Source organism: Rattus rattus, chromosome 12 (genome assembly GCF_011064425.1).
Source record: "Rattus rattus isolate New Zealand chromosome 12, Rrattus_CSIRO_v1, whole genome shotgun sequence".
In the NCBI taxonomy this organism is placed as follows: Eukaryota; Metazoa; Chordata; class Mammalia; order Rodentia; family Muridae; genus Rattus; species Rattus rattus.
Window position 1 is genome coordinate 57,460,462 of NC_046165.1, and position 22,554 is coordinate 57,483,015.

Sequence of the window (22,554 nt, forward strand, 5' to 3'; positions counted from 1 at the left end):
CCTTTGTTTTTTATGTTCATGGATGGTTTGCTTGAATGTATGCCTGTGTACCATGTGGACACCTGTGGCCTGTGAAACCCAGAAGAGGGCCTTAGATCTCTTGGAATTGGAGTTAGAGCCAGATATTTATTGACCCTTGGTCCTTTAGAAGAGTAGCCAGTGCTCTGACCCACTGAGCCTCTGGTTCTCTGACTGTCCTGGCTAAGAATTACATCACTGTATGAATAGGAGTGAAGACAGGGAGCACCCTTGTCTTATTCCTGGTTTTATTATAAATGCATTGAGGTTTCCCATTTTAATATTGGTTGTAAGTTTGTCTTCTATACCCTTTATTTTGTTAAAGTACATTCTTTCTATTCCAGTTATCTCAGGACTTTTAACATGAAAGGATATTGCAATTCTTCAAAAGCCCTTTTGGCATCTATTTTGATAGCCAGGTGATTAGTTTACATACAGTTTCAGGGGTTTAGTTCATTATTGTCATGATGGGAAACATGTCTGCGTGCAGGAAGATACAGTGCTGAGAGTTCTCTATCTGGAGGGGCAGAGACCAGAAGAGACTGAGGCATACTTCCTCCAACAAGGCCACACCCACTCCAACATTGACCCTTGGGAGCCATTTTTGTTCAAACTATCACAGTATGTTTCTGGGTGTGTATATTTGTGCACATGCCATTTGCACATGTGGAGTTGGTTTTTTTTCTTTCCACCATGGTGATTTTGAGACTTGCACTTTGCTTGTCAGGCTGAGAGGCAACCTGCTGCTGAGCTTTCTTTCAGTCCCCAGAGATATTTGTTTGTTTTGGGACATGGCTTCTTGTGTAGCCCCAGCTGTCCTGGAACTCACTCTGTAGACCAGGCTAGCCTTAAACTCAGGGATCCACTTTTTTTTTCTACCTTGTGTGCTAAGATTAAAGGCATGTACAAATGCACTCAGTTGAGATTTTTAGTTACTGCTTTAATATCACTGCCTTGTGATGTGTTCAAATTGTTTCTCATCTTGACTTGGTAGATCAGTTGTTTAGAAATTCATACTTTTCTTTTTATGTTTTTAAGTAAGACCTAAAAGTTTTCTGAATTTCATTGGTATACACCATAATGCATTTTTTTGCATTTTTATAAAACTTGATAAAAAAAATATCTCCAACTGTACAGGCACCAGAAGTACACAGTGATCAAAAATGCACACGCGTCACTTGGCATCTCCAGCACCTTCAGCCTCCTGGGCCTGGTGTGTGTTGGCCTTCACATCCTTATCATCATTTGCTTTCCCCTTCCTCCCCTTGGAACCTTCTCTCCCTTCTTTGCAGGGCCGATTTAGGCCTGGGCTCTGGCTTTGGAGGAGCAGGTTTAGCAGACAAACCTTGCAGAGCTCCTCTGTGGCTCGTCCTTTACCTTGGCTTGGTCTCCTTTAGCATCCCCTTCAGCCTTTCTTTTGGGCATAGCTGTAAATTTAGCAGGGGACGGCAGCGCTGAGCACGGGTTTAGAGCTGCGCACGGGTTTGGTCCGTCCGGTCATCCTTGCCGCTTTTTCACACTGCTTTTGTTTTCATTTCTAATTTTAGTAATTTGGATCTTTTAGTTAGTTTGGCTAAGGGTTTGCCTATCTTGTTTTGTTTTGTTTTTGTTTTTCATAGAAGCAGCTCTTTGGGTAATTATATTTTTTTTGTTTCTGTTTCATTAGTTTATACTTTGATCTTCACCATCTTTCCACTTGTTGACTTGTTCTTTTCTAGAGTTTTAAGGTGCATGCAGCATTGAGAGAGGCCTCTAACTTGTCAATGCAGGTACCTAGAGTTATAAACTTCCCTCCTAATGCTGCCTTAGTCATATCACATGCGTTTATATTAGGTTAATGTTTTCACTTTTATTTGACCCTAGAAATGTTTTTCTTTACTACTTAATTTTTTTAAGAATTCTCCCCATCCTTCAGTGTGCTGTTTAATCTCCCTGAGGTTATGTATGCTCAAGAGTGCTCTTGCTGTTAACTTTACGTCTTATTCCACTGTGATCAAGTAGAATGCAATGAATTGTTTGTTTTCCTGTGTTCAAGACACTTGCATGCTGTGCATGGTGGTGCCCACCTTTAATCCCAGCACCCAGGAGGCAGAGGCAGCAGATGCATCTCTTTGAGTACCAGGCCAGCCAGGGCTTTACTTCCTGTCTAAAATAGATATGCGATCTATTGTAGAGAAGAGTTTTTGGATGGAATGAACGTTCTGTTGATGTCTGTTAAGCTCATTGGTCTATGATGCTATTTAATTCTTAATGTTTCTCTACCTTTTTTTTTTTTTCTTTTTCGTCTAGGTGACCTGTGGAAAATGGGGTGTAGAAGTGACCCACTACTGTTGTGCTAGGGATAGTCTGTGACTTTACATCTAGTTGTTTTATGAAATTAGGCATGCAGTTGTGTTTGGGACATGAAAGTGTGTTTTACACTGTCACTGTCCACTTGATGGATTAGCCTCTTAGTCAGTGTGAAGAAGCCTTTAATATTTTTTCCCCCTGGCTTCTTATGTCTAAGTGATTGGAACACTTTTTTCTGTTCTTTCACCCTAAATTAATCTTTGGTTGTGTGTTAGATTTCTTGGGGTCAGCAAATAGATGACACCTGTGTTTTTGATCCAGTTGTAATTGTGTCTTTTGAATGGAGAATTGATCTTTGATATTTAGAGTAGTTATTAATAATATGTATTGACTTCTGCCATTTTGTTGCTTTTTGTAGTGTTTGGTGTTTTATTCTTTGTTTCGTTTTAACTATTAGTCTAGTGTGATTTATTCTCCCTGTGGCCATGTAGATAAGTTTGCTTTTCTTCTGTAAAGATGACTTCCTGGTCATACATTGCTTTCATCTTTTGTTGTCGTTGTTTTGAGACAGGGTTTGTAGACCAGGCTGTCCTCGATCTGCCTGCCTCTGCCTCTGCCTCTGCCTCTGGAATGCTAGGATGAGAGGTGTGTATCACCACTGCTTGTCTTATTTAGTCCATTTTAATCATGGAAAATTTTTGTTCTTCTACCATTATGAGAAATTGCTTTGCTGGGTATAATAATCTAGATTGGCATTCATTATCTTTCTGAATTGAAGCCTTCTGGCCTTGCAGGTTTCAGTTTTGCAGTAGGTGGGCCTGCCTCCAAAATGCAAGTAGGTTTTCATTCTTGTTTTGAGATTACTTTCTTTGTTTTGTGTATTTGCTGTTTAAATTACGTTTGGATGGGGAGGTTCTTTTCTGGTTGTCTGTGTCTGGAGTGTCTCCTGTATCTTTCTCTTCCTAACTGGCCATATGACTATCTACAGTTAAATTTATTAAAGAAGAGATAAACTGGGGTTGGGGATTTAGCTCAGCGGTAGAGCGCTTGCCTAGCGAGGGAAAGGCCCTGGGTTCGGTCCCCAGCTCCGAAAAAAAAAAAAAAAAAAAAAAGAAGAGATAAACTGTAGTCATGGTGGGGAAATAAAGAACAAATACATACAATAGCTAGGTTTGCAGTAATGCTACTATAATACCCAAGGCCTCCACCTGAGATTCTAGTCACTACACCCTCCATTCTAATGGGATGCAATCTTCGAAATGCTGACATGTAAGGTGTAAGAATGGGTGAGGCTTGGACTTTGGTAGTGTAGTTCATGAAAATAACCAATAGACCTCTTCTAAAAGCTGAAAAGTGAGTGAATGAACAAAGGAGTAAGCTGTTAACTCCATCCATTGAGGTGCACACCTGTATTCCAGCACTGGGCAGACTGGTGTGGGAGAATCACAGGTTTGAGGCAATCTGGAGTTAATGAGTTGAGTGAGTGAATTTCCTTTTGATTATAGTATTTTAGGTGTTCGGTGTATGGTCAGTGGTTAACCTGTGGCAGGTAGAAAACAGCTTTTTGACACGATTGTCCTAGAATTACGGTGTGCTCACCTTTATATCTGTAATGTGTTTTTGAGATAGGTGCTGGCCTTCCAGTGGATCTACACAAGACCACCTTGGTCAGAATCCAAGCCTTCCTCTTCTCATGTGTGGTTTTTTGTGTCTCCTTGTCCCTGTGCAGTATAGCTCTGCCTCACGTACTTGGCTCTGAGGCTTGTTAGGACAGAGCCTTCTGTGTGGGGCTCTCTTCTGTTGTTACTTTATTGGAAATGGGTGGTTTGGGTTTTGTACTGTTTTGGGTGAATATAAGTAGCTTCTCTTTGGAAGCTGTTTCTGTGTTGCTAGATGTGCATTTTGCTAAATCCTTTCTGTTCCAAGTGCTTTTCCTCAAGCAGAAATTTGACTGAAAGCATGCTATAGTTCCGATACTAATACAGGTGTTAAGGATAAACTGTTTGTAAATTTGTTAGGGAAAATTTCACACACATAGAGCACATGGTGAAGAAAATAGATTCTTGTGGTCGTCAAAAACAAAGAAAATCGGGATGTTAAAGCGCCATGCAAAAAACTGGAGCACAGTACATGTTAGAATGTGTCATAATTCTCTGTTAGGTAGGAGTGCTGTTTTCGTTTTTGGTTTAAGTGAAACCCAGAAAGCCACCCTCTGACGTTGATGTGTGTTCAAAGTAGATGATCTTTTTCTTCACACTTTTCACTGTCATGGCAGAGAACAGAACTGCCATGATTGCTTAACCTAAGCACAGGTTCTTCTGTTGGAGGAAAAGGCCAGCTGCAAGCTCACTTTTGTAGTCTGAAGGTTTTTTTGTTTTAAGTGCTAGGCCATCTATTCTATTACTTTGTCTTAGGGGTGAGTTTCTTCTTCACTTCTCTTCTGTAGTTTGGTGGTGTGGCTTCTTTTACCCTTAAGATACAATTTTCTTTGGTAAAAGGTGTTTCATGTAGTCTGTAGCTCCGGACTCCTTTTTGTTGTTGTTGTTGCTTGTTTTAGGTTTTTGTAATAGATTGAAATAGATCAAGTCTGAACCTTGTGTGAGGTTCTTGAGGAATCTTTATGATGATGTTCTGATTCTGTTTCTGAAAATTTTTTTCATGGTTTTCATGGGTTTATGGTTTTCATGAAATAATTCCATGTGTAGCTTCTTATTCTGTACACTGGGTACTTGAAGTGTATACTTTTGACATGAGATTCTGTTCCCTTTAAGCCTTAGATATTCATGGTACTATATACCATCGTTTAAATATATTTAAAGAAAATTAAAACAGTATTCACAATAATAACTCAATTGTAGTTTTATTTATTTCATATAAGGCTGTTTGGGTAAGTTTAGGTGAAAGATTGACAGTATGTGGTATTTTAGTATACATGAAAAAACAAATACGTTATGAAATTTGGTATATGAGTGTGGCACACCAACACACCCCAAGGTTGGATATGTTCTTGGTATATTCTGAAGACTTCACAGTTTTGACCAGCCCATTCACTAATTATTGATGCGTGTAAGAATAAGTGATTGAACAGTTATGACTACACTGTTAGAAGACACAAACCAAAGTATGTGTTTCCGAGATAATTGAACAGGTTTCTTTTGATGTGAATGGGAAGATGGCTATTTTGGTAGCTATAAATACTTCACTTGATAACTTGGTTTTTATTAAAGTGATTGCTTATCCATACAGTTGTAATTTCATTTATTTTTCCGAAGATTCTAGTAAGTTTTTTTTTTTTTTGGTTCTTTTTTTCGGAGCTGGGGACCGAACCCAGGGCCTTGCGCTTCCTAGGCACGCGCTCTACCACTGAGCTAAATCCCCAACCCCGTAAGTTTTTTTAATAATATTCTTTACAAAAGTGTTTCTAGTTGTGTGATAGGTCACAAGTAATGTTTATATGAATCCCTTTAATTGAACAAATATATACCAGCAGACTGGCACGAAGTGAACTAAGCATTGGTGTGTGAGGTTCCTGTAATCAGAACTCAGGAGAGTAAGCCATGGAGCAGAGGTTCAGGCAGGCGTTGCCAGGGTGCTGTTGCATACTTAATTGGCAGCAAAGTTGTCCAAAGGGGTGACATGGGTTGTTGGATTTATGAGAGCACCTTTTAAAGAGCTTTTCAGTAGGGAATATAGAAAGATACGACAAAAAGACCAAGCATCAGATTAGATAACAGAGCAGACAAAATGTGCTCCAGCTAGCTGTTTCTGATCAGTGGCTTTCTCATTTTACATTTTAAATGGTATCCATTACTATGGGTGTTCAGTTTTCTTCTTTAACGGTATGATTATGCTATTTAATATACAAGTTAATTAAATCAGTCTGTATTTGGTGTACCGTTTCCCTATTAAATGAAGCTTACTTAAGTGTTTCCTTCTTGCTCTTCGTAAAGCTTTCTTTCTCCTTGAAGGATTTTAAATACAGAAAACAGTACAATAGCGTGTAAGATAGAGCTGCCTGGTTGGGGTATCTACAATTTTCAGAGTCTGTTGGAGTTGATTATGGTTTGATATATGTCTCAACATAGTGCAAATATTTTTTTTCTGTTGTAGAACAAAATCCAGTCTCATAGCAGAGGAGAATACAATGTTTACAGCACCTTCCAGAGCCATGAGCCAGAATTTGACTACTTGAAAAGCTTAGAAATAGAAGAGAAGATCAACAAAATTAGGTGGTTACCCCAGAAAAATGCTGCCCAGTTTTTATTGTCTACTAATGGTAAGTGTGCATCTTTTGTTTTCAGGCACCCATGGGCATATGGTTCTCCAGAGGATGCAGGCCCTTCCCTCGTGCAGAATGTTAATTTACTACTTTTGCTTCTTTTATTGCTAACTTGCAAATTTCAGATTCCTGGGTACTAATTTTTTATTTAGGCCAATTTTATTTCTGCCTCCTTTGGTTGATCCCAAATACTGAGTTGAATATTCCTTACCAGAAGACATAGGTAGCAGTGTCTTTGTTACAGCACTGTTATGAATGTATATTAACATGGTAACTTGGCAGGTAGAACCAATGCTTAGAAAATGCTTATTTTCTTTCCAAACTTTACAGAAGATGATTTATCTCCAGGATGATTTCTAGGAGAGTATGCTTCTTCCTTGACTTTGGCTAGCTCTTCACTTTTTCTCTATAAGCCACATGGGTGGAAGAAGATTCTCATATTAGCTGTATTTGTGTAAGGAAAGGTGGGAGAAAGGGTTAGAGCTGGGTGTAATGTTGGTCAGAGTTTGAAGTTTTGCATGACAAATTGAGTAGTATAAATTTCTGTGTGTGTGTGTGTGTGTGAGAGAGAGAGAGAGAGAGAGAGAGAGAGATAGACAGACAGACAGACAGACAGACAGAGACAGTTTTGACTTATCAGGACCTTGAGATTGAAGAGATGGGGGTGACACTTTGAGATCTGGGTGTCATGGTCTATTAAAACTTTAGGCTGACACACATTAGCAGAAATCTCACATTTATCTCATCTAACTATTAATAGAAGCAAACCTTAGCACTTACATCTTTCTGTTTGCAGAGTGTGTAGACTCATGACTACTTAGGGTAACACAGTGGGAGATATTTAGAGCCCCTTCGTGCACTCTTGTACCCTGTGGTTTATTGTATTGAATTTATGGGGATGCAGTGCATAAAACATCACTACTCCTGATTCCATGCCTCCTTGGAGACCCATTTTCTCTCAATTAAATTTTTTTACCCTTTTTACCCTCTGCCTTCCTCTTTTTAAATAAATGATAATTTCTTCGTGTTTACGAGGCAAGGGAGGAAATGAGACAGTCTTGCATCATAGCCCAGGATAGCTTTGAAATGTTGATATCCTACTTTGGCCTCCCAAACATGGGTATGCCCACTGTATCCCACCTCACCTCTTCCTGAAAGAAAGTGACATAACATGGCTGCAATACATCGCATCCTTGATAAAAGAATCAGATGATAGTTTCTAGTCTTGCTTCCATTTTGATTTATGTGGTAAACGGAGGTACATCAAATAGCTCTTCAACACTTGTTTTTTGCATCAAGTAAGTAATATGATTATACTATGTGTTTATATATTTGTTTTGTTTTGTTTTACTTTTAGAAACAAATATCCCTGGGAAGTGTGTTGTATATTGTAGTTTGTGGCTTGAAAATATTTGTTTTTATGGTCAAGGGTATTTCTGTCTCTAGAGTTGGTTTTTTGTTTTGTTTTTGGTTTTTTTGTTTTTGGGGGTTTTTTTTTGTTTGTTTGGTTTTTTTGTTTGTTTGTTTGTTTGAGACAGGGACTCACCAGTAGCCCAGGCCTACCTGGAACTTACAAAGCTCTGCTTCCCTCTGTTTCCTGAGTATTGAGATTAAAGGCAACATTATACCCAGTTACATACTTACCTTACCTTCCTTTCCTGGGAGTCTGTGTGTTCTGTAGACAGTGGACAGTATCTCTAAGCACAGTAGGTGCCTACATTTGAAAATACTGAATAATGTTACAAATTATTTAAGGGCCTTGACTTAGTCACTATTCTGTTGCTGTGAAGAAACACCAAGACCAAGGCAACTCTTATAAGAGAAAGCATTTAATTGGGACTGGCTTACAGTTTTAGAGGTTTAGTCGTTATCATCATGGAGGGGCAAGGGATATGGAAAGGAATGGGACAGACAGACTGGATCTGGCATGGGCTTTGGAAACCTCAAAGCCCACCACTGATGACTAGGCTTTCAAATACATGAGACTATGGGGACTATAATTATTCAAACCACTACAAGCCTGAAAGAACAGATTGCAGTGTTTCGTTGTTATTACTGATAATCTAAATTAGACAGTGATACATTGGTGGGGGATATCTAAATAAGACGTTGGTAACACCTTGGGGGGATATGTGTTTAAAAATAGGGCCCAATATGGTAGTATTAAAAAGGTCAGCATTTTACAGACTTGTGTCTGAGGAGTGTGAAGGGCTAGAGAAGGTAGAGGAAGGGTAAAACTAGAGCCATGCCCAATGGTTTTGATGTACATAAAGCATCTCGGAGATGTCAGCACTCATAGTGTGGCCTCCATGTTTACTGTGAGACATAGCATCAGAGCCCTTAGATATTAAATTAAATGCAGAGTTAAAAACAAAAGTTGATTGCCTTTCCCTGAGTCCTGCTGCTCACCGTATTGAGCATGAGCACTAGTAAAGAGGTTGTTCTCAGAGCTTTTGGCAAGATATTTTTAAGTCATAATTAATTAAATGGATTTTCATGTAGCAATTTTATTTCCTGTCTTCCTGCTTCCCAATGTACTACACTGAGATCATGTAACTATTATAGTATTTCAGTGTTCTGTATTCCATGACTGAAACAAAAAATTTTTTAAATTCTAAGTCACAAGCTTTATGATTGAAAAAATGTACCTTAAAAAAATTCTATCAGATTTTGTCAGAGTTGTTTGTTTGCTTTAGAGGGCTTTATTTGTTGTGGGGGGGGGCATGGGCGTGTGTGCACACATGCGCTGTTTTGTTTTTCTCTAAGAAAATAGGAACTAATTTAATCCCATCTGAAAGTTTGGTATGTTACGGTCCTATCTGGACTGTTTATAAGGTTGATGAATTTCAGTAGACTGAAGATAGAGCTCGGGGTGGGGGGTATTTGTCATTCTCATCTTCAGAAAGGGATTTCTAAGTGATGCTTATGTCTTCCAAAGTTAAGAGAGTGTAAATGGCTTTTATGTGAGCACCTATTACTCAACCATCTGTCTGTAAGCCTAGTAGTATACTGGAAGTAGAGCCTAGCTGCAGAGGAATCACAAACAAGATCTAGATGAGAGCTTAGGGGTACACTGTAAGATGCTGAAGCCAGGAGTTTACACGTGAATCAAGTGTTGCAAGCAGGCAGTAGAAATGGTTGCTCTAGTGTCTCCCTGTAGATTGTCTTGTATCACTTTTAAAATGGCTTCCAGGCTATTTTAAAACTATGATATTCAATTTTGCTTATATAAGATCATTCAAAATGTCTTGCTTTTGTATAAAAATACCATTTTAGAATTATAACTACATAAAATCCTACATGAGTCCATAGTAAATAGTCTTAAACAATACATGGGTAGACTTTATTTCCAAAGAATAAAGTGAGTAGGTGTGCAAAGTGTGCGGGGGCGAAGCCTGACAATACCAACTACCAACCACCAATTATGCTGACCTAGTCTGTATCCTTGTATGATGAGCTTGGAGGTCACTTCTCCATTGTGTTCTTCTAAATACCCAGTGACATTCTTTGAAGGGCCACACCCCTACTATTCACAGCTGCCCTGATAAAGACAAATTATCCGAGTCTTTGAGAGGCAGATTAAAGATTAAGGAGGCTTCATGGCAAAATGCTGTGGAGTTTGGACCCTGAGACAGAAAATGGGTGTTAGTTAATGGGAAACTTCTTCAAATCTCAGGGATACCTTAGTTTCCGTAGTGTTACATATGGTTTTGACAAGCTTTGCCATTGTTGCGTAAGATGCTAACATTAGACCGGGTAAAGTGTATATGAGAATACATCTATATTTGGAACTAATAAGTCTAAATGTAATTCCAAGGTAGTGTCTGTGTGTGCGTGTGCACAAGTGCATATAGTATGTTATTGTATGCATCCTTGAATTATAGGGATTTTTGTCTTGAAGGAGTTGAGGATTTGCTTTTAAACACTGTTTTCGGGCCCCTGTTTTGTATTTAGGGAATCCTTGATTCAAGAGGAGAAAAGACAAATTCAAAACAATCATGCTATCAAGGAGCCTGGTCTCCCACTAGATACACTGGGATAGGATCTGAGGAGCTAGGCCTTGCCACTTGAGCTCAGTAGGCAGTGCTGCTTATTTTCTGCCGTAATATTGATTGCTGGGCACGTTTGTTGTTTATACCCCTGAAACAGTTCTAAGTATTTCTGAGAACTAGAGACCTTATTTAGACTTTATGAATAAGCACATGGCTTTTCTTTTTGTTATTGTTCTTAAGAGTAGCTTGTGCTGAAAGTGGGGCCTCACTCTTTTCATTCTAGCACCTGAATGAGGTATATAAGAATTCTAGAAAGGTTTCATTGGCTGGACCATGACTAATCCCAGCACTTGGGAGACGGAGATAGGGAGATCTCTCTTTGAGTTTGAAGCCCGTGGTCTATGTAGAAAGTTTAGGCCAAGGCTGTTCACTGAAACCTTGTCTCAAAGCGGGGGTGGGGTGAAGTAAAAATTTCTTTAGGTGAAGTATTTGATGGCATATTTAAAATGGCCTTTCTATCAGAATTATTTTTTTTCCTGCTGTTTTTGAAGACTTTCTTCATTCTTTCCCCAGATAAAACAATAAAATTATGGAAAATCAGTGAAAGAGACAAAAGACCAGAAGGCTATAACTTGAAAGAGGAAGATGGAAGGTATAGAGATCCTACTACAGTCACTACACTACGAGTAAGTACTTAATAACAATGACTCCCAGTCCCAGAGCAGTGGTGGATCTCTAAGTTTGAGGCCAGCCTGATCTTAATAGTTGTGTTTTCTAGGGCAGCCAGAGATATAAGGAGACCATGTCCTCAAAGAAAGGGGGGAAAAGCCTCTGATTGGTTTTTTGTCAATATTTGTATACTCTGGCTCCAAGCTAATGAACAGTTCTTTATGAGACATTGTATCTCTCCATTGAAACAGAAAATACTCTGTAGTGGTCTCATTGCTAACAGAGGCAGAGCTGGACACACATAACCTGTGTTTTATACTATGCTATTCACTGGTTTGGGCTTTCAGTGTTGGAACCTTCTTTGTTACATAGAGAGCTTTGGAGCTGAGGAGGTAGAAATGGCAGACTCTTACAGTTTGTGCTAAAGGTGCTAAGAATAAGAAACTGGGCTTTTGGGCTGGAGAAATGACTCAGAGGGTAAGAGCAATGTCTGCTCTTCTAGAGATCATGAGTTCAATTCCCAGCAACCACATGGTGGCTCATAACCATCTGTAATGATATCTGGTTTCCTCTTCTGACCTGCAGACACACATGCAGACTGAAAGCTGTTTGATTATTTATATAATAAATATTTTTTAAAAAAAGAAAAAAGAAACTGGGCTTTCCATTTTAGTTTCATAATTCAAACCAGAAACATTTGCTAGTTTATACGAGAGCTACGATTTATAAACTAGTACTGTTTCTTCCTGAAAAAGAAGGTAGGTTGTTCAGATTGTTTATTTTTCTTCTAGTTCACTGCTTACCAACCAACATCTGCGACTTAGAAACAAAATAAAACAAAACAAAACAAAAAAGCCAAAAAAAAAAAAAAACCCAAACTCAGCTATATTCTTCTATGACTTGTTTTCTCAAAAGTGGAATAATGGTCTTATGAATCTTGAATACTATTTCAAAGGATTTATTTTGTTGACAGGTGCCGGTGTTTAGGCCCATGGATCTAATGGTGGAGGCCAGTCCGCGGAGAATATTTGCCAACGCCCATACCTACCACATCAACTCCATTTCTATCAATAGTGATTATGAAACCTACTTATCAGCAGATGATTTGCGAATTAATCTCTGGCATCTGGAAATTACAGACAGGAGTTTTAGTATCCACTTGATTTGTTTAGTTTGGTGTTTGGTAAAGAAATCAAATTATGTCTATCAATCTTAGATTTATCTTCTCTCCTAGATGCATTTGAGTCCTTGATTTATAATGTTTTTCCATCTGTGTGGTATCTCCCCACCCCTTCTTTTTTAAATAATGAAAACTGGGAAATTTGGGATACGGAACTGATTTAAAGATTTGTTTCTGTCCATGTGTAGCAGTGCTGTCTCCCAGTCCCATCACTCAGCGGGCTGAGAGTGGAGGGTCAGGGGTTTCAGGCCAGCCTGTCTACAGATGGGAAGACCTCTCAGTAAAGAAAGAAAGATACAGAACACATTTTAACACTTCTGGGGTTATAAAAAGGAGTCATTATTGAGAAGAAATACTTGATCTTCGTTATCTGCCCATTTCCGAGTATAGATTCCTTAATGAAATGCCGTCTAGATATTGTGGACATTAAGCCTGCCAATATGGAGGAGCTCACGGAGGTGATCACAGCTGCAGAGTTCCATCCCAACAGCTGTAACACGTTTGTGTACAGCAGCAGTAAAGGGACCATTCGCTTATGTGACATGAGGGCATCTGCACTCTGTGACAGGCATTCTAAATGTAAGTCTGTTTCTGCCCTTTCTTTAGAATGGTCATCTACTCAGACTTGACCTGGGCTTGTGTGTCTGTGGTATTCCACAGGAAGCCCACGGGGTAGGCGGGTCTGTCGGGTATAGGTATAACCGAACTCTGTAGTATGATGTCAGTTAGAGCGTCCTTCCTTTCCTCCCTTCCCATTTCTTCTCCAAGAATGGTCTTTCTCATCTTTATAAAATATTGAGGAAACATGGGCTTTTAAATGAATGAGGCTGGGGACCTGATTCAGCAATGAAGAAGACTGGGGCGGCTCAGAGCTGTTTGTATGTGGCACCAGTTCCAAAGGAACAACACCTTGTTCTGGCCTCCTTAGACACTGCATACACTCTTCATATACATCAATACATGCCATACACATAGTAAAATAAAAGTAAATAAACTATTTTAAAATCCAAACAAGGGGGTTGTAAAATTATTTTCTTGGCTTTGGTTGCATTGAAAAATCCAAATATGTTCCAGTTAACAAAATCCTAGATAGGTGGGGTTGGTGGTGGTTTCCAGAGTGATGCTATAGAGGCAGTGGCGTCGGGTATGCACTGAGGTAAAGAACCTTGGGAGTCCTGTGCAGAACCAGAATCCTACCTTATTAGCAGGATTCTGTACTTTGTATTGATATTTTTCTCTCAAAAGACTTTGTGAGGAAACATGTTCCTAAAGCTGGCAAAATGTTTTAATTTTTCTGGATCAGCCTGTGATTTTTACCTCACTTGAATGGCTACTTTGGAAAATGATTTATCCAAGCCCAAATATGAAACATTTTTCCTTCTTTTTCAGTGTTTGAAGAACCCGAAGATCCCAGCAACAGGTCGTTTTTTTCTGAAATCATCTCCTCAATTTCTGATGTAAAATTCAGCCACAGTGGTCGCTATATGATGACTAGAGACTATTTGTCAGTCAAAGTTTGGGACTTGAATATGGAAAACAGGCCCGTGGAGACATACCAGGTATTTGCAGGCTGTTTCTTTTGAAGAGTGTGTACCTGTGGGAGGTGTGTCGGGGTGCTCCTTACATGGGTTTGGAGTGCTACACTGTTGACTAGCTTTTCTCAGAATCTGAGTCATGAAATATGCTACCATCGCCTGTGTAAAGTATATTGTCTGTTCAGGGTTACACTTCAACTTAATTTTGTTACTCATGTGGTTCATTACTGGCAAATTGGTGTGCTCCTTTGTTTGTGAGAGTGAGAAGTGGAGGTAGGTGCAGGGTTGGGGAGAACACTCTTAGCAGAGGGCACACCCCAAACAGTGTGGTAATAGTGAGTCAGAGCTTAAATCTGAGCAGCCAAGTCATGGCTCCATTTTGGCTAACTGTCTCAAGTTTTAAAGGATCTGAAATCTCAGCATATGGCTTTAGGAAGGTTTCTCCAGTGCAAAATGTACATTCAGGTTTCTCCCTCTGTCAGCTAGCTTCTATCCTTGACCAGTATCTGTGACATCACAGGCAGGAGAAACTGAGTTGCACAGTGCAGCACAGGTCAGTCCAGCAGGGCCTATGGAGCAAGGTATAGAAAACAGTCAGACTGCTCTGGATTCAGGACATGCATGGTGTACATACAGAACAATTAGGAGACACTCCTCCAGTCTTAATCTTTCAAACCTCTAAATATGTTGCATTGACACAAAGAGAGAAATCGTGCTTTGTTTTCAAAGTGTTGGCGGTGGCAAAGAGAGCTACATTTTGTAGCTGTCTTTCCTAAGTGTGGCAGTGAGACTAGCTTCACAGTCCTGTCTGCATTATATGGTCATCTTGCTGACTTCTGTGGGACTAAAGGCTATTTTTGGTGTTTCTTTGTTTTTCTTCCCATTAATATGTCAGTTGCATTTCCACTAGCTAGGTGATGGTGGTGCCTTCCTCTAATCCCAGCACTTGGGAGGCAGAGGCAGGTGAATCTCTGAGTTCCAAGCCAGTCAGGGCTATACAGAGAAACCCTGTCTCAAAATATATATATTTTTTAAAGTATAGAATAGAGTTTATTCAGGATATGGGGAGGGGAGTTAAAAGGGTAGTAGGGACAGAGAAAGGCAGAGAGAGTAGCTGAGTAGAGGCTGGCCATGAGCACATGGAGAGGTGGGGGTAGGGAGAAGAGGACAAAGCAAGAGCAAGAAGGCAAGAGGGGGAAAGAAGTCTTTTTAATGTTATATAAACATGGCTAGAATCACTCACTGCTTGTAACAAGTACAGTGGACATTTATACTGAGCTTAGGTCTGAGTGTACAATGCACACTTGTAATACCAGAACTCAGGAACATGAAGCAGGAGGTTAGAGCCCCCTAAGTTTGAGACCAACCTGAGCAGCATAAATTAAACATGTCACCTACTGGTGGCTGTCATTTCTTCTTCCTAAAGGTCTCATTCAGTGAAAAAGGAACGGTTGATAATTAATAATCTCAGCAAACACTGGGAAGTACCATCAGTGTAGAGATGTGCCATGCTTCTTGACTGCCTTTTATGTCGAAGGTTTACTTACTTTTATGTTTATCTGATTGACTTTCCAAAATTACTCTTTTTGTGAAATACTAGTAAATGTAGAATAATAATTTCAAAAGAGGTATGTCTTCATTACCTTTTTGTGCTGAATAAATAATATTAAGTGATATTCATGTTTTATTGTATTTATTTGTGTGTATGTACATGAGTACACTATGTGCAAACATATGAGAGTCAGAATAACCTACAGGATTCTGCTCTCTCTACTATGTATCTTGGGACTTGGGTCATCATGGCAAGCATTACCCACTGCCCACCACTGAATTTCTGTTGAGTGATGTGGGTACATGAAAGCCAAGAGAAACCAGTTCATCACTGAACCATCACTGAAGCCTTGCTGCACTGTATATTTTGGAACTAATTGGCCAAAGTTAAATTTGTGCTCAGAAAATGGTACTTAAACGCAAGGAAGCAGCATTCCTACTAGTAGTCGTGGGCGGAGTGCTAAGACGTGGAAATGGAATTCTGCTGCAATGTTCGTTAGTCTCTTATTCATCCTTTTCAATTACTTTCTGACTTAGGTGTGGTCTCCCTAGTGTTCTATTGATGTCAAGAGACACCTGTGACCAAGACCCTTGGGGTGGGGTGGGGCCAGAGGCAGGCAGATCTCTGTGAGTCCGGCCTGGTCTTCACGGTGGGGAATATGGGCTGCAGACAGGCATGGCGCTGGAGCAGTGGCATTTACAAGCAGGAGCTGGGAGAGGCTGGGCCTGACTTGGGCTTTTAAGACCTCAAAGCCCGCCCCTAGTCTCATACCTCTTATCAGGGTACAGTGCACCCAGAAAGGTGGTTTTTTCTTAGTTGTATCACAGGAAAGTGGGCCAGCCTAAGAGTTTGTCAAGATTAAGAGAAATAGTACTATTAAAGGGATGTGTGATTCTGTATACTCACTCTTTAAGTATATGGATTTTTAGTCATGTTCCTGATTTGAGAAGACAATGATGTAAACTCAGTATATATTTTCTCTACAGGTACACGAATACCTCAGAAGTAAACTTTGCTCACTGTATGAAAACGACTGCATATTTGACAAATTTGAATGTTGTTGGAATGGGTCTGACAGGTAAGGAAAGAAACTGGCTATTTCATCTCTTGTTTGTTATACTAGGTAAAAATATAGCCTCTTTTTTTGACAGGAGTTAAAAATTATTCACTTTTCTTCTGGGTAGCTGCTAATAACTCTAGTAATGAATAGAGACTTAATGACGAAAACTAAGCATTGATTTTCAAAGTAAATGTAAAGCAGAGGCGATCAATAGCAAGATACTATAGGTACTTCAATTATTATTTTAAAATCTTTTCCCCCTTTGTAAGCCTAATAACAACATTGCTAACCAGGTACAATGTGTGCCTGTAGTCCCACCTACTTGGGCAGCTGAGGCAGGAGGATTGTTTGAGCTCAGGAGTCTGAGGCTAGCCTGAGTAACACAATGATTCAAGAAACAGTTAAAATAGAGTCACAACTCTGCTATGCCCGCACTTAGTTAAAATAGTGGATTTTCTTTGGTGCTGGTCTGTCATTCGGGGAACTGTTGAGGCAGCAGATACTTGATTCAGTGTCTGGTTACCACCATTCCATTTCACAGAAGTAACACTATATGTTATTGCAAGCACTTCATGCTTGTTGTGTTTCAGTTAAGGCCTCAATTTGAAGTTGCTTTCGTCCCTATCTAATGCAGTTAAAGGTGCTTTATTTGGCAGTAGTTGAGTTTAAAAAGCTTGATATGATTCAGATTCCTTAGTGTTAGATGCTCTGGAGAGCCATGCAGCTTGGGGTGCTTGTCTTTTTACATGAGGCCCAATAATAGTCTGGCCACACTACTCACAGGCCTGCTGTGGGCCAAGCATTTGTGATATCACTGCTAAATGTGAGGCCAGGAAGGACAGATGTGAAGAAGAGAACATACTGGTGTGTAAGTGTGTGCTGTATAGCTGTATGGTTAGCTGTTCTCAGTTTCCTTCCATTATGAAGGAAGTTATTCTCAACATTAAGAACACTTTCTGAGGGCAGGCAGGATAACTGATGGAGCAAAAGGCTGCCAAGCCGAAGTTGGATTCCTGGAACTCACAAGGGAAAGAAAACCAACTCTTAAAGATTGTCCTCCAACCTCCTTGTACCACACACCACAATCAGTAAACCCATCAACCGTAGGTAGGTAGGTAGGTAGGTAGGTAGGTAGGTAGGTAGGTAGGTAGGTAGGTAGGTAGGTAGGTCGGTTGCTAGGTAGGTTGCTAGGTAGGTTGCTAGGTAGGTTGGTTGGTCGGTCGGTAGAATTGAAAGGAAAATGTTTTTGGAATGATTCTTTTCAAATTACTTATTAAGTTCCAAACTATTTCTTAAGATGTTTATTTTAATTTTGTGAATGAATGTTTGCCTGCATGTATATATACGTGTGTAGCATGTTTGTGCCTTCTGCCCGTGGAGGCCAGAAGAGGGTTGCAGATCTCCTGGAACTGGAGTAAAAGGTCATGAGCCACAGTGGGTTGCTGGGAACAAAAACCTGTAAAAGCAGCAAGGGCTCTTCTTACTCATCAAACCCTCACAGTTCCCATACTGCCTCCTAAAGGACACATCCTGTCTGCCGCAGCTCCGACCTCAGTGCTAGCTTCAGTCAGTGCTGTCTACAGAGCTTACTGGCCCACCAGGTGGTCTCAGTCCCTCATGGCAGAGAGGAACGTGATGTCATATCTCATCTTGTTCTTTTCATTCTAGAAGAGTCCTTCAGTCTTTTCTTGTCTTTTATAACCTCAGCATTTTGCGTTAGACAGTAACACAGTCATTTTACAGACTTTCTCTGTGTGAGCATTGTGTTTCTTCATTAAATACATGTTATATACAATCTTCAAATCTGGATACCAGGAGGGGTGGGCATACCAGATTAATTTATGTAATTCTCCCTCACCTCCCCAGCAAGGGTTTTCCATGTAGGCCTGGAATATGAATTATTCTTAAACAGTTTCATTGTTGCCAGAGACATGTATCAACTTGAATTTATTTAGATTTTCTGTTGTTTTTTGAGGGACTGACATTCTGTATAGGAAAGGTTTCAGATGTCTAAATTTGCTTTTGAAGATATGTAGTAAAAGTTGAAAAAGTCTTTGGTAAGGGAATTTCAGAAAATAGGTCTCCTGGGATACAACCAGAAGGATGACAAAGGGACCAGGAGTCCAATGTCATGTACACACTGAGTTTGGGGACCATTGTTGGTTTCATGAGGATTCCCAAAAGTGTTTTGTGTTACAAGTATGGTAATTTTCTGTTAATGAAGATATGTTTTGTTTTTTGACCAGGTCTGTTGTAAACATTCCTTGCACTAGGAACGTTGAGGCAGAAAGGTTATAATTTTAAGGTCAATCTCAATTGCATAAAGAGATCTCAAAAACAAAAAATTACCTGACAAGTAAGAAAGGCCATAATTTGCATCATGAAAATTTGCCTCCTAAGAAACAACCTTTTCTGCTTTGGAGGAGGTTGGCATGTTACTGGTAGAGGCTCCACAGGCTGCTGCTTCTAGAAACCACCTAGTTGTGTTGGCTGTGTGACCTGCAGTTGGAAAAATTCATTCAATAGGGGTAACTCATACAAAGAAGAAAAATGCACTTAGGTGCTGTCAACTCTGTCCAATTTTTTAGACTTTTTTTTTTTTGGAAGGAGGTTCCAATGTTTGTGGTTTAATATCAATAGCTCTGTGTCTTAACTCAAATAAGTATAGAGAAGTTGCTTCCTACAGAGTGCTGGGCCAGGATAGTCATTGCCTTGTTACAGTAAACACGGTCTCTTGTTTACATGTTTGACTGGGTGTTCTACTTTTACAGTGTTGTCATGACTGGATCCTACAATAATTTCTTCAGAATGTTCGACAGGAACACAAAGCGGGATATAACCCTAGAAGCATCGCGAGAAAACAATAAGCCTCGTACAGTTTTGAAACCACGCAAAGTCTGTGCAAGCGGCAAGCGAAAGAAAGATGAAATAAGTGTTGACAGCCTAGACTTCAACAAGAAAATCCTTCATACAGCCTGGCATCCCAAGGAAAACATCATTGCTGTAGCGACTACAAACAATCTGTATATATTTCAAGACAAAGTGAATTAGGCTGGCATTCTCTGCAGAGGAGCCACTTCCTGCTTAGTGAGATAGTTGAATCTAGCATTCATACCTATAAGAGAGCGGTCCATTGTGGCGCCCCTTTCCAGTGTTTGACAGTGTGCCATTCAACAACACATTTGATAGCCACATGGAGAAAGCTGTGCGGATGCATCCCGGGCTGTTTCCATGTCTGCTAGCCATTTAGGGAAGGGAAGGGCACTTTTAATTTAATGACTTCTTGCACCATCTTGCCTGGTGGACTGGACTGGACTGTGTCAGCATTGATGTACTCCACTTTTTATGCCTTCCATTGTGATGACGTCAAACACAGTGAACGCCTTCAGTCATGCTATGGAATTTGTGTATCCTCATTACTGTATCATTTGTGGGGTACACCCCTCCCCTCTTTTTTAAATTAAATACAGCTCATTCTTACTGTGGCTTGTAGCATTCCTCCTCTCTGGCCTCCTGGACTCTCCCCTCCATCTCTTATCCTTGCCCTTTCCACCTTGTCTCGGTGGTGGCGTATTAAAAAGGAAGAACGAAAGCACACAAAATGAGTCAGTTTGGGGTCAGTGGTAATGGGGGACTATGTTACGAACAAATGTTTTAATAACAGTTGGCTGTAATCACTCCTTGCCATGTCTGGCACTGAAAATAAGGAAAAAAAAAACTACTACTGAATAAAAGTGACAAAGAATGGAGAATCTGGTTTTCTTTTTCTTTTTCATCTACCTCTTTAAACCAACATTTTGTGTCATATCCTTGGGCACAATGAAATGAAATGGGTTTCTATTGTCTCCTTGGTATTTTTGTGAACTATTTTTAACAAGTGTTCTTTTCCATGAAACCTCAGAATCATGGTTCTGTGCATCCATGTGTTGAATATATAATTGTTAAGGGTTCACAGCCTAGAAATGCTAGAAGGTTCTGGGCTTTTTGTTTTTTTGGGTTTGTTTTGTTGTGTGTGTGTGTGTGTGTGTGTGTGTGTGTGTGTGTGTGTGTTTGGGTTTTTGTGTGTGTGTGAGTGTGTGTGTGTGCACGTGCGGCTTGATTTATCTGTTAACAATGTTGCTGTTCATGAGAACCACAGTTGTAGAGCTTCACTCTGAAATCTTTTCAGTGCTTAATTCCTTTGCCTTAGGAAATACCAAGTAGACAAGTTGACTTTTCTCACTCTTCAGGCATGGTAGACTGGAATTCCGTTTGGAAGTAACTTGGTAGATGAAACCTGATGCTGCTCTATAGAGCTGTTTTGTACTAATTGCTGTGGAATCAATGGATTGTACTTTGCCATAGATACGTCTTCTGTTTTGGTTTTCCAAAGGTATATTTGGAGCAAGCTTTTAAAGGTACAGTGCTGCATGGACTGCAGCAACTGCATAAGCACCAGATGTGTGTTGACCCAAAGTGTCCCAGTGCTGAGGCCCTAGCCAAAGATGGAGAGTGTCCCAGTTAGCGTGGGATGGACCTTGGTCAGTCCTGCAGAAAGCTTTATGGAGAGAGAATGGACTTTATTTTTAAAAGGTGAATAAGCAGGCCTTTATATGAGGATGGTAGTGTATTTTGGTTGGACGGTAATATAACAATGTTGAATTTAGAGGACTGCGTGCTTATATATTCCCACTGCCTATTGTTCTTCAGTAATGAAAAATGATTAAACAACTCCACCACAATTCCCTCTACACTTAACAGATATTATTATGTCTTGTACATTAACATTTTTAGCACACCGGAGAAATTTTATGTAATAAAGTTACTGTATCTTTTGGAGTTAAATTTGAATCTGTGTTTAAACAATATGTCTGATGATTCTTAATGGCACTTTTACTAATTTATTTGGGGAGTGAGGGTACATTCTTAGTCTATTTCTTTGGCTTGAAAGTGGATAGTTATGTATCCAGAAAGACCAACAATACTAATTTTTGATGGATAACTTTTCATATCCTTTGGGTGGTGGAATTTCTATGGTTTGACTTTGAGTCACCAAACAGTTAATAGGAATCCCTTTTTTTTTTAAATTCAATTGGTAATTTTTAATGATTCCATCCATCACTATAAGGGTTAGTTTTGTATAGTCAAAAGAAACCTGTCATATTTAAGATGCCTATCTGGAATGCTATCATAAGCTATATAATCATATTAAGTGTTTTTCCAGTATCTTTGGTGTAGCAAACTAAGCCCAGCCACTCATTTTATATAGTCAACTTTCTATTAATAAAACTTATAGAATAAATAGTCTTGTCAACTTGATTGTATTTTCCTAATCTCCTATGATCTGTACACATATTTTACCCTCTTGTAATGTTTTTGAAGTGCTAGAAAGAGAGAGCTCTCATTCTGTTAAATGTCAGTCTTTGGTGGCTAGACAATAAAAATTGGTAATATATAAACCTCTAATACACTTTATAACAACTTAACTTCTCGGTATCAAGTTGTATATCCATTCTTCCCAGAATTTTAGAAAAATTATTCCTGAACTTTTTTTTCCTTTGTTATTCAACCCCCTAAATCTTACACTTGATACATTAGTATTATTATATGGTGCCTGAGTGCATCTGGCACAGCATACATGTGGTGGTCAGAGGACACCTTACAGGAATAGGTTTGTCTTCCACCATGAATGGTGGTCATCAGGCTTGCTCACTGCCTGCACTGCTACCCCTAAGCATCCCACCAATCTTAGAGAAATGCAAACAGTCACATGCAACTTACTACATCAATATATTTCTTTTTAGAAAATCTGTGTAGATTTAAACAGTACTGGTAAAAACTTTTTTTTTTTGTGAAACTTAAACCATTCAATTATTTAAGAATGTTCATCCCTTTATATCCCACATGATTTCAAATAGAAATAATTTGCACTGTCCCTAACCCTACCCAAAATTGCCAACTGAGCCAGTATCAAGATGGTTCAGTACTACACAACCAAACC

The 22,554-nt window shown here is 39.5% G+C and overlaps 1 protein-coding gene and 1 pseudogene across 3 annotated transcripts in view; one reads left to right on the forward strand and one right to left on the reverse strand.

The window, feature by feature from the left end:
* Ppp2r2a (protein phosphatase 2 regulatory subunit Balpha) overlaps positions 1–20,326 on the forward strand; it is a 58,652-nt gene extending 38,326 nt beyond the window's left edge. For 2 of the 3 annotated variants that reach the window (XM_032918158.1, XM_032918157.1), the window contains 7 exons: positions 6,418–6,583; positions 11,152–11,264; positions 12,221–12,398; positions 12,842–13,006; positions 13,817–13,986; positions 16,501–16,592; positions 19,346–20,323. In XM_032918158.1, the coding sequence (XP_032774049.1) occupies positions 12,239–12,398; positions 12,842–13,006; positions 13,817–13,986; positions 16,501–16,592; positions 19,346–19,625 (867 nt within the window). In that variant the 5' untranslated portion in view covers positions 6,418–6,583; positions 11,152–11,264; positions 12,221–12,238 and the 3' untranslated portion in view covers positions 19,626–20,323. Of the gene's footprint in view, positions 1–6,417; positions 6,584–11,151; positions 11,265–12,220; positions 12,399–12,841; positions 13,007–13,816; positions 13,987–16,500; positions 16,593–19,345 lie in introns of all 3 variants that reach the window. The other variant, XM_032918156.1, reaches the window with a different exon arrangement.
* On the reverse strand, positions 1,193–1,443 carry LOC116913859 (annotated as a pseudogene).
* Positions 20,327–22,554: the final 2,228 nt, after the last annotated feature.